The sequence below is a fragment of the Salvelinus sp. IW2-2015 genome, linkage group LG20 (assembly GCF_002910315.2).
Source record: "Salvelinus sp. IW2-2015 linkage group LG20, ASM291031v2, whole genome shotgun sequence".
In the NCBI taxonomy this organism is placed as follows: Eukaryota; Metazoa; Chordata; class Actinopteri; order Salmoniformes; family Salmonidae; genus Salvelinus; species Salvelinus sp. IW2-2015.
The window spans coordinates 60,875,255-60,887,277 of record NC_036860.1 but is presented as its reverse complement, the minus strand read 5'-3'; the positions used below and the strand labels follow the sequence as shown (position 1 = coordinate 60,887,277).

The 12,023-nt window shown below is 40.5% G+C and overlaps 1 protein-coding gene across 1 annotated transcript in view; it reads right to left on the bottom strand.

Annotated features, from left to right (window-relative positions):
- LOC111981716 (calcium/calmodulin-dependent protein kinase type IV-like) overlaps positions 1 to 11,764 on the bottom strand; it is a 34,878-nt gene extending 23,114 nt beyond the window's left edge. Inside the window, exon 1 of the mRNA XM_024013117.2 lies at positions 11,394 to 11,764. Within this exon, the coding sequence (XP_023868885.1) occupies positions 11,394 to 11,515 (122 nt within the window). The 5' untranslated portion in view covers positions 11,516 to 11,764. The remainder of the gene's footprint in view (positions 1 to 11,393) is intronic.
- Between the last annotated feature and the right edge of the window lie 259 nt (positions 11,765 to 12,023).

Genomic DNA, 12,023 nt, shown 5'->3' with positions numbered 1-12,023 from the left:
CCTCCAATTGACTCAAAGGATGTAAATTAGCCTATCAGAAGCTTCTAAAGCCATGACATCATTTTCTGGAATTTCCCAAGCTGTTTAAAGGCACAGACAACTTAGTGTATGCAAACTTCTGACCCACTGGAATTGTGATACAGTGAATTATAAGTGAAATAATCTGTCTGTAAACAATTGTTGGAAAATTACTTGTGTCATGCACAAAGTAGATGTCCTAACCGACTTGCCAAAACTATAGTTTGTTAACAAGAAATTTGTGGAGTGGTTGAAAAACTAGTTTTAATGACTCCAACCTAAGTGTATGTAAACTTCTGACTTCAACTGTATATGTTCAACATTGAACTCGCCAGCGCTAAGAGATATTTTGTCACTTGTCAAGCTTGCAGGCATATAGTTAGTCTGATCATACACCAGACATTAACACATCGGCCTCACCTTACAAAGTGTAAGACCCCCTATAGTAACAATCCGGTTTTTGGTACTGTTAACTCCTGTAGGCTAAACCCATCTGAGCCAACATGGATAGCCTATATTCAACTTTTTTCGGCTGGCGTTAAGGAGGCACTAGTGTCACACGCACGTTACTTTGAAATTTCGTCTCACCTGTGGGGAGAGGGGCATTCTTCCTACCAAACCAATTGACCTCCAAAACAAAGGTCATGTGGTTTGGTAAGAAGAATGCCCCTCTTCCCACAGGTGTGATTACTACCTCTGATGGTTTAGAGCTTGAGGTAGTCACCTCATACAAGTACTTGGGAGTATGGCAAGACGGTACACCGTCCGTCTCTCAACACATAGCAAAGCTGCAGGCTAAAGTTAAATCTAGACTTGGTTTCCTCTATCGTAATCGCTCCTCTTTCACTCCAGCAGCCAAACTAACCCTGATTCAGATGACCATCCTACCCATGAAAGATTACGGAGACGTAATTTATAGATCGGCAGGTAAGGGTGCTCTCGAGCAGCTAGATGTTCTTTACCATTCGGCCATCAGATTTTCCACCAATGCTCCTTATAGGACACATCACTGCACTCTATACTCTGCTGTAAACTGGTCATCTCTGTATACCCGTTGCAAGACCCACTGGTTGATGATTATTTATAAAACCCTCTTAGGCCTCACTACCCTCTATCTGAGATAGCTGCAGGCCTCATCCTCCACATACAACACCCGTTCTGCCAGTCACATTCTGTTAAAGGTCCCCAAAGCACACACATCCCTGGGTCGCTCATATTTTCAGTTCGCTGCATCTAGCGACTGGAACAAGCTGCAACAAACATTCAAACTGGACAGTTTTATCTCAATCTCTTCATTCAAAGACTCAATCATGAACACTGTTAGTGACAGTTGTGGCTGCTTTGCGTGATGTATTGTTGTCTCTACCTTCTTGCCCTTTGTGCTGTTGTCTGTGCCCAATAATGTTTGCACCCTGTTTTATGCTGCTACCATGTTGTGCTGCTGCCATTTTGTGTTGCTACCATGCTGTGTTGTTGCTGCCATGCTATGTTGTGGTCTTAGGTCTCTCTTTATATAGTGTTGTCTCTCTTGTCGTGATGTGTGTTTTGTCCTATATTTTTATTTATTTTTATTTTTAATCCCAGCCTCTGTCCCCGCCGGAGGCCTTTTGCCTTTTGGTAGGCCGTCATTGTAAATAAGAATTTGTTCTTAACTGACTTACCTAGTTAAATAAAGGTTAAATAAAATAAAATTAAAATAAAAAACTGGCAATTTACAGGGGTGTGGAAATATTTGAGGCGTGCCCTTAAAAACATGATCCAAAGTGCTATTTTCAGGCAGCGCTTGTAGGGATATTTAAGACCAACCAAAAGCTAGTTTTAGCGGTAACATAGTTGGTTATGGCATGAATTTTGACAGTGGAAACACAGCCTATTCAGCCGTGACGCACACTGCCCATATGCGCATGGAACAATATGTGATATGGGGCCTGTATACTTCGTATTTATAAACATCAAACACTCATGCTTCTTCCCCATTTCATTTTATTTGATTAAAAACCAAGCATAGCCTCCCCTACTCTCAATTAAGTCTGTTTTCTTTTTGTCCTGCCCAATATAATCAAGTAGGCTAGTCAAGACCGTCAATAAAGGGTTTGGCTCCTGAGACCACTTGGAAATAAATCTTAATCACCAAAGCATTATTAAAATATCAAATTTGAGAGGATTAAAATCGTGAGCTGACATTCCATTTTTAWCTACTCTATGTATTGTAGGCAGGCCTACACTATTTTAGCKATGCTTGTAACATCTGCTTCCAACTCACACCCTCAAACATGTAGATCCACTGAATGCAGCTCACTCTCCAGATCCCAATCATCTGAATTCTAATCACCTGTTCACACACCTGTATGTCATTATCACGTAGAGGGTTTTTTGAGTTTTTTGCACCCCATCACTGTGAGGTATTGTTTGTTTTGTGACACATGGCTTTCAGAGCGCTGGGTTTCCCGTGAATTACTCCTCCCGTGTATGATAGTTTTTGCTTGCCTCACTAACGACGCCTTTTGTCTATTCCCTGCCTGTACTTTGGCCTATCGGTTTCCTGTTTTCTAACTATTGCCTGTTCTCCCGGACTACGTTACTAGCCTTTTCCCTGCCTGTACTGTTGCCCTTTTGGACCCCTGTGTATGACCTTCTGCCTGCCCCTGTGGTCCTTTGCAATTAAACACCTGCTGCACCCTGCGCTTGAAACCAGCTCTCTGTCTCCCCTGGTGTTCATTACAATGCGTTGGAGGTGCTTAAAACCCCCTACATGTGTTAATGCCACCATGAAAGGAAAGATGAGAACCTCGGTGAATATTGGTTAACCTTGTATTTAGAAGTTATTTTCCTGTAACAGTTTTCCATATTTTTTTAAACCAAGCCCTCCGTAGGCTACCCTTACCCTAGGCCTACAATACCGAAGGCTGGTTCAACAGCAATGCATGTGTCTTTTTTTATGCTGCCGATTTTGTCATTACCTTTTACATGTATTTATTGTTGTTGAAAAAACAAACAGCTTGTTTTTTGTTTAATTTGATTAAAACCAAACTTATTATAATCTTTCATTGTCCTGGTTTTATGGTGAGAATGTCTGTGGCACGCATGCAATGCAACTTCTGGAGAAGTGTGAATACGATCTGTAAGACGGTTCCACATATATTCATATTTGAGTATAACGGTGAGTGGACATTCTCCCTTTCTCTTTATATTGGATCTTTGTTCAGCTACTGTGAAAAGTTTGGATGTCTGTAAAACATATTTAATTGTATATGCCCACAGGGAGAAATGATGGTGCCTGAAAGTGTATTTAGACAGCCTATTTAAAATAAGTTGTTTTGTTAAGAATTTGATTCAAATTATTTGCTCTCTTTTTAGGCCTTATCAATAATGAATGAAATCTTGCTTATTGACAACGTTTGTCATGTCCATGCTCAGCCATAATGTAATTTACAGTAGACCTAGCCCCTATATCAGTGTGAATGCTATTGAAGCCACAATGTGGACTGCAGATGGTTCAAATTAACATATTTAGCAAAGATAGTCTACATTGTGTTATTTTGTTTCTGTAAGCTGTTTAACAAACTATAAAGGACTAACATTGGAAATGGAGTTGATTCCAAGGCCATACATAAAAGACCGTAAAGGAACCACATATTTAGCCATGGAGCACTTTCTGATTGGCCAGTGAGGGGCCAAGCCTCAACACACCTACAACTTGTTTATTCGTCAAAGCTCAGCCCTTTCGCGCTGCCAGCAACTGCGCCGATAATTCTGATTGTGAAAATAGCAAAAAATATTTCTGACACTCCCCGAATCTATAGCGCTACTGCCAGCTCTTAAATTTACCATTGCGTTAGTTTTGTTAAAATATAGCCCTATATCCCKTATTTCCTGTCAGCTAAATTAATTACCAACTTTAATGAATTCTAACTCCACAGGGCACCATCTCTCTGCTCACAACAGACAGCAGACGGCTTCATCCCATTTCGACAGCATGGGAAGCAGCAGCAGCTCCATATGGGTCTTCTGTAGATGGCTCTAATTTCCCCTGATCCTATGCATTAGATTCCCTCTCTCTCTATTCCAAATCCCTGATTAGGGCTCAGTGGCAGATCCTTAAGCACAGCTGTTATCCCGATGCTATCAGACTGCCTTGTATATTACAATTCATTATGAATACGGAATGGGGCTCTTATAGATCCTGCAGCAGAGACTGAGACATATAATGCAGTGCAAGTGAACGATCAATAATGCACCTTTGGTTTAGACTGTAGTCCTAAACCTCAAGCAGCACACCTCATATTACGATACTATATGATAATATTGAATATACTTCATTGAAACACAGCCTATAAAATAACACATGCACCAATCCACATACTCTCAATATATGCTGTCACCAGACCACCAAAATGTATCTGTTATAATCTGCTAAGAAAACATAAACATGTGCTGCTGCTGGTGTCTCACAGTGTCATAGTCTAGAGACTGTTTCGGTAGTAGGTGACATCCACATTGCTCTTATGAAATCCACAGAGTATCTCAAATGAGGACAATATGTTAATTTTGCCGCTATGACTCACGAGCAAAAGTGATGAGGGAATTATTTGTATCTATTGTTCTATTGCTTTGAAAGTGTTGACAGTTCTACAGCAAAGTGCTATGAAGTTAAACATTTTCCAAATGGACCACGGTCATAAATAACAATTATCGGTATAATAAAAATGGAAATGGACAGTATATATACAGTGCCTTCACACACCTTGACTTTTTCTACATTACAAAGTGGGATAAAAATACATTTTTTTGTCAACGATCTACACAAAATACTCTAATGTCAAAGTGGAAGGAAAATTATAACATTTGTAAAACATTTAAGAAAAATAAAACATATCTTGATTACATAAGTATTCAACCCCCTGAGTCAATATGTGTTAGAATCACCTTTGGCAGCTATTACAGCTGGGAGTCTTTCAGGGTAAATCTCAAAGCGTTTTACACACCTGGATTGTACAATATTTCCACATTATTCTTTWAAAAATTCTTCAAGCTCTGTCAGTTATTGATCATTGCTAGACAGCCATTTGCAAGTCTTTCCATCGTTTGCCAAGCCGATTTAAGTCAAAGCTGACACTAGGCCCAGGAACATTTAATGTCGTCTTGGTAAGCAACTCCAGTGTGTATTTGGCCTTGTGTTTTAGGTTTGGTATTTGGTATTTTATTAGGATCCCCATTAGCTGTTGCGAAAGCAGAAGCTACTCTTCTTGGGCTCCACACAAAACATTAAATATGACATAATACAGAACATGTATAGACAAGAACAGCTCAAGGACAGCTCTACGTCAATTTAAAAAAGGCACACGTAGCCTACATATCAATGCATACACACAAACTATCTTGGTCAAATAGGGGAGAGGCGTTGTGCCGTGAGGTGTTGCTTTATGTGCTTTTTTTTAACCAGCTTTGCTGTTAATTTGAGCAATATGAGATGGAAGGGAGTTTCATGCAATAATGGCTCTATATAATACTGTACACTTTCTTGAATTTGTTCTGGATTTGGGGACTGTGAAAAGACCCCTGGTGGCATGTCTGGTGGGTGTGTGTGTCAGAGCTGTGTGTAAGTTGACTATGCAAAGAAATTGGGATTTTCAACACATTAATGTTTCTTATAAAAAGAAGTGATGCAGTCAGTCTCTCCTCACCTCTTAGCCAAGAGAGACTGCCATGCATAGTATTTATATCAGCCCTCTAATTACAATGAAGAGCAAGACGTGTCGCTCTGTTCTGGGCCAGCTGCAGCTTAACTAGGTCTTTCCTTGCAGCACTCGACCACACGACTGGACAATAATCAAGATAAGACAAAACTATAGCCTGCAGGACTTGCTTTTTGGAATGTGATGTCAAAAAAGCAGAGCATCTCTTTATTACGGACAGACCTCTCCCTATCTTTAAAACCATTGAATCTATATGTTTCGACCATGACAATTTACAATCTAAGGTAACACCAAGTAATTTAGTCTCCTCAACTTGTTCAACAGCAACACCATTCATTACCAGATTCATCTGAGGTCTAGAACTTAGGGAATGGTTTGTACCAAATACAATGCTCTTAGTTTTAGTTTATTACTGGCCACCCATTCCAAAACAGACTGCTACTCTTTGTTAAGGGTTTCAGTGACTTCATTAGCTGTGGTTGCTGATGTGTATATGGTTGAATCATTAGCATACATGGACACACATGCTTTGTTTAATGCCAATGGCAGGTCATTGGTAAAAATAGACAAGAGTAGTGGGCCTAGAGAGCTGCCCTGCGGTACACCACAATTTACATGTTTGACATTAGAGAAGCTTCCATTAAAGAAAACCCTCTACGTTCTATTAGATAGATAGCCTGAATCCACAATATGGCAGAGGTTGAAAAGCTATAACACATACGTTTTCTCAACAACAGGTTATGGTCAATAATATCAAAGACTGCACAGAAATATCATTGATCTTGGCTTCATAATACAGTTTATTCTTCTTTTTGTTGAGTTTAATCACATCATTTCTCCATTTGCAGTAAGTCAGCCAGTCAGATCAAATGAATTATTTAAGTGAGTCTCAGAAATTGATCATACATGAATGTTATCTGATGTTAGTAAGTTATTGACTGTGTGAACCTTATTTTTAAGGCTACATATATTAATATGGGCTACCCGTTCCTGGGTGGCTTATCAGAGATAGACATAATATGGGAAAGAGAAAACAAAGCAAGAAAAAAATATATACATTCAGAAGTCCATTAATCAGTTGGTGTGTGTGTGTGCTGCGGGGTTGAAGCTACAAACCCATAAGCTTGGCTCTCTCATCCCTTCCAGGCTTTTGGGAGGGAGGGTGGACAATGAGCCTGTCATAGTGGATGTAAGCAATGTCCCAACACGCTCTGGCAGCGTTCATGGCTGGGATAAGTTATTTCCTGTTCTGGCGCACAGCTTCAGGATAGTCCTCGTTGAGGAAGATATACATTCCTCTCCAGTTCTTTGCTCTTTCCAGAACAGCTACCTTGTCCTTGAACTTCAGGAACTTGACCACTATCGGCCTGGGCCTGTCACCTGGGCCTATCACCTGGGCCTGTCACCTGGGCCTGTCACCTGGGCCTGTCACCTGGGCCTGTCACCTGGGCCGGTGGTGGGTTTTCCAGTTCTGAGGGCACACTCCATACCAATCTTCCTGTGGTCCATCTTCAGTTTCTCCGAGATCATTTCCCTCACTTTGTCCTCAGACTCCATCCAGGTCTCATGTGGAGACTCTACCACACAACGACGACACTACAATGTTTCCCGTTCACCACCAGAGACACTCTTCAAAGGACAAAGGACTCTGTTGGGCAACACGGCCTTCCATCTACCACCAACCTATTGAAGCGCAGCTCAGAGTAAATATTTATTGCATTTTCCTTTTCCAAATGGGCGGTAATTTAGAATGCATAAGATTCTGTATTTACGATAGAGTAGCTGCCTACAGCCCGAAAGAGACATAGCTTCTCCCTTTGTTCTTCAGTCTTCCCGCTCTTTCACTCAAACCCAACCCCTTTTCTTTGTGTAACCAGCTGTCATATCTGTTCCGTCCTCTAGGGACGTTTTCCTTTATGCCATAATTTGTAATCAAGGTATGATTCATTCTGTGTATATGTAATTCTGTGTGATTAGTTAGGTACTTAGTAAATAAATAATTAAACCCAATTTTGTATTGCTGATAATACTTGTTAACCAGGGTTCGTGAAGATAACCAAGAATTTACAACTTTCAGATGAGACTGAAATAAGGTGACGATTAATATTGACTGCTATTGATGTAAAATATTACTAGGTCTTTAAGAGTTTATTCGGAAGATAACTGCTCTATAAATATTATTTTGTGGTGCCCCGACTTCCTAGTTAATTACATTTACATGATTAGCTCAATCAGGTAATATTAATTACAGAGAAAGGATTTTATAGAATAGCATGTCATATCACTTAATCCGGCATAGCCAAAGACACGACAACAGACAACACTGTCCTCAACGGTACTCCCACCGGCTTTTGTCTTTGTCATGTTAGCAATGTAGGTTACTCTGTTACCCTTCGCAGTTCCATACAACAACAAACAGCAGGGGTCGAGACAGCCACAAGCCCGGGACAATCCGCGGTCCCAGCTAKAAAGGCTAACCTGTTCGCAGGCTGCGTTCAAGCCCTGAAGAAAACCCTGCTAGCTTGATAGGCTGCTAGCTAGCAGCTAGGCTAGCTGCTACGCCAAACAACTCCTCAGACCCGGCCTTGGTTGGCAGGATCACTGGACAGATAGTAGCAGTCCCAGAAACTGATGCCAAGCGCATCGCGGGATCCAAACTCAAAAGGTAACTAGCAACTAAGAAACTTTTCAAGAAACTTTCAAAACAACAAACCGAGCTCTCCCTCATCCTGCTGAAAGGTGAATTTGGTTATTGTCTCACAGTGTCTGTTGGAAAGCAGACAGAACCAAATTTTCCTCTAGGATTTTGCCTGTGCATAGCTCTTTTCCATTTATTTTTATCCTAAAGAACACCCGAGTCCCCGCAAATGACAATAATACCCATAACATGATGCAGCCACCACTATGCTTGAAAATATGAAGAGTGGTACTTACTGATGTGTTGGATTTGCCTCAAACATAACTATTTGTAATCAGGACATAAAGTAAATTTCTTTGCCATATTTTGCATATTTTTACTTTAGTGCCTTATTGCAAACAGGATGCAAGTTTTGGAATATTGTTATTCTGTACAGGCTTCATTCTTTTCACTCTGTCACCAGCGGCCTAATGGTGAAATCCCTGACCGGTTTCCTTCCTCTCTGGCAACGGAGATAGGAAGGACGCCTGTGTCTTTGTAGTGACTGGGTGTATTGATACACCATCCATAGTGTAATTAATAACTTTACCAAGCTCAAAGGGATAGTCAATGTCTGCTTTTTAAAATCATCTACCAGTAGGTGCCCTTCTTTGTGAGGCATTGGAAAACCTCCCATGTCATTGTGGTTAAATCTGTGTTTGAAATTCACTGCTCGACTGAGGGACCTTACAGATCATTGTATGTGTGGTGTACAGAGACGAGGTGGTCATTAAAAAATATATTTAAACACTATTATTGCACACAGAGTGAGTCCATGCAACTTATATGACTTGTTAAGCACATTTTTACTCCTGAACGGATTTAGGCTTGCTATAACAAAGGGGTTGAATACTTATTCACTCTCTTCTAATTTTTTATTAATTTGTACAAATGTCTAAAATCATAATTCCACGTTGACATTATGGGGTAATACATTTTAAATTCCCACTAACACAATAACATCTGGAAAAAGTCAAGGGGTGTGCATACTTTCTGAAGACACTGTATAAACATTACATACAGTTGAAGTCGGAAGTTTACATACACTTAGGTTGGAGTCATTAAAACTAGTTCTTCAACCACTCCACAAATTTCTTGTTATAGTTTTGGCAAGTCTAGTTTTGGCATGACACAAGTACTTTTTTCAACTGTTGTTTACAGACAGATTATTTCACTTATAATTCACTGTATCACAATTCCAGTGGGTCAGAGGTGTACATACATTAAGTTGAGTGTGGCTTTAAACAGCTTGGAAAATTCCAGAAAATAATGGCATGGCTTTAGAAGCTTCTGATAGGCTAATTGACATCATTTGAGTCAATTGGAGGTGTACCTGTGGATGTATTTCAAGGCCTACCTTCAAACTCAGTGCCTCTTTGCTTGACATCATGGGAAAATCTAAACAAATCAGCCAAGACCTCAGAAAAAAATTGCAGACCTCCACAAGTTGGTTCATCATTGGGAGCAATTTCCAAATGCCTGAAGAAACCACGTTCATCTGTACAAACAAAAGTATGCAAGTATAAACACCATGGGACCACGCAGCCGTCATACTGCTCAGGAAGGAGACGCGTTCTGTCTCCTAGAGATTAACGTACTTTGGTGCGAAAAGTGCAAATCAATCCCACAACAACAGCAAAGGACCTTGTGAAGATGCTGGAGGAAACAGGTACAAAAGTATCTATATCCACAGTAAAACGTCCAATATCGACAGAACCTGAAAGGCCGCTCAGCATGGAAGAAGACACTGCTCCAAAACACCATAAAAAAGCCAGACTACGGTTTGCAACTGCACATGGGGACAAAGATCGTACTTTCTGGAGAAATGTCCTCTGGTCTAATGAAACAAAAATATAACTGTTATGCCATAATGACCATCGTTATGTTTGGAGGAAAAGGGTGGAGGCTTGCAAGCCTAAGAACATCATCCCAACCGTGAAGCACGGGGGTGGAAGCATCATGTTGTGGGGGTGCTTTGCTGCAGGAGGGACTGGTGCACTTCACAAAATAGATGGCATCATGAGGATGGAAAATGATGTAGATATATTGAAGCAACATCTCAAGACATCAGTCAGGAAGTTAAAGCTTGGTCGCAAATGGGTCTTCCAAAGTTGTGGCAAAATGGCTTAAGGACAACAAAGTCAAGGTATTGGAGTGGCCATCACAAGGTCCTGACCTCAATCCTGTAGAAAATGTGTGGGCCGAACTGAAAAAGCCTGTGTGAGCAAGGAGGCCTACAAACCTGACTCAGTTACACCAGCTGTCAGGAGGAATGGGCCAAAATTCACCCAACTTATTGTGGGAAGCTTGTGGAGAGCTACCCGAAACGTTTGACCCAAGTTAAACAATTTAAAGGCAATGCTACCAAATACTAATTGAGTGTATGTAAACTTCTGACCCACTGGGAAAGTGATGAAAGAAATCAAAGCTGAAATAAATCATTCTATCTACTATTATTCTGACATTTCACATTCTTAAAATAAAGTGGTGATCCTAACTGACCTAAGACAGAATTTTTACTAGGATTAAATGCCAGAAATTGTGAAAAACTGAGTTTAAATGTATTTGGCTAAGGTGTATGTAAACTTCCAACTTCAACTGTACCTTTAATAACTTTGACAACTATTTGTCAATCCGTTATTTAGATGACAATTGCATGCATTGCTAGATTGTTGCTGTAGAATAATAGTTTCATTTAGCCAAAGCATCAGGGGATAAGCAGGAAATTGTGGTAACCCACTGCACTCTCGTTCTCCGGTGCGTATGTCTATGTGTGTGTGTGTGTGTGAGAGAGAGGGAGAGAGAGTCAGTGTGTAGATGATATTTCCATTGAAAACAACAAAATAGAGGTAATTCATTCGATGCAATACCATTTACTGTATCCTTCCATCACGTTTACTAAGTAGCTAAATACATTTTTAGAACTATAGATTAGACCATAAAACACTAGCAGTCAAAACATGAGAACCCTGAGTACAGTACCCGTTCAGAGATATGCTCACCGTCCCAATTCGGACTCCAACTCATAGTAGTCAGCCAGGGTCTCCTTCTTCGATCCATCTATCCAGTAGTCTGGAGCTGGGGATGCCCCTGCTCTGGACGAGGGTATAGTGACTTTACGCATCACCAGCTAGCCAGACGGATTCAAGTATCTTGACAGCTCTTCTCCCCTGCTGCGATTCAAGGCTTGACTCAGTTACAGTGGTGTGAAGAAAAGCGAGTTTGAAACCTTCCAAACGAACGGAAGAATATAAACATGGAAGAATATAAACATCAGTTACAATACTATTTGAAGGACTGGGTAACGTAGTGAATGAAATTGGTCCTAAATGCATATTATTCACAGCCGCCAGCCCGCTTCGCTACCATAATGCAAGTGTACTGGAAAGGCAAGTATACAGAGGAGTCTGCGTTTGAAGTTTCCACCGGGTCTTACTGCCGCAGTGTTAACATCCGAAAGCATTGTAGTTATCTTTACCTGAGGTCACAATCAAGTACGTAATGTTTGTTACCATAATCATTGTGGTGCTTTTTATGACACATAAATACCATTTGAACTATGTAATTATAGCGTAATTATTTCCACAAAAATGTGTATATTGAGGGCCAAATAAAAAAATCAAATACAGATT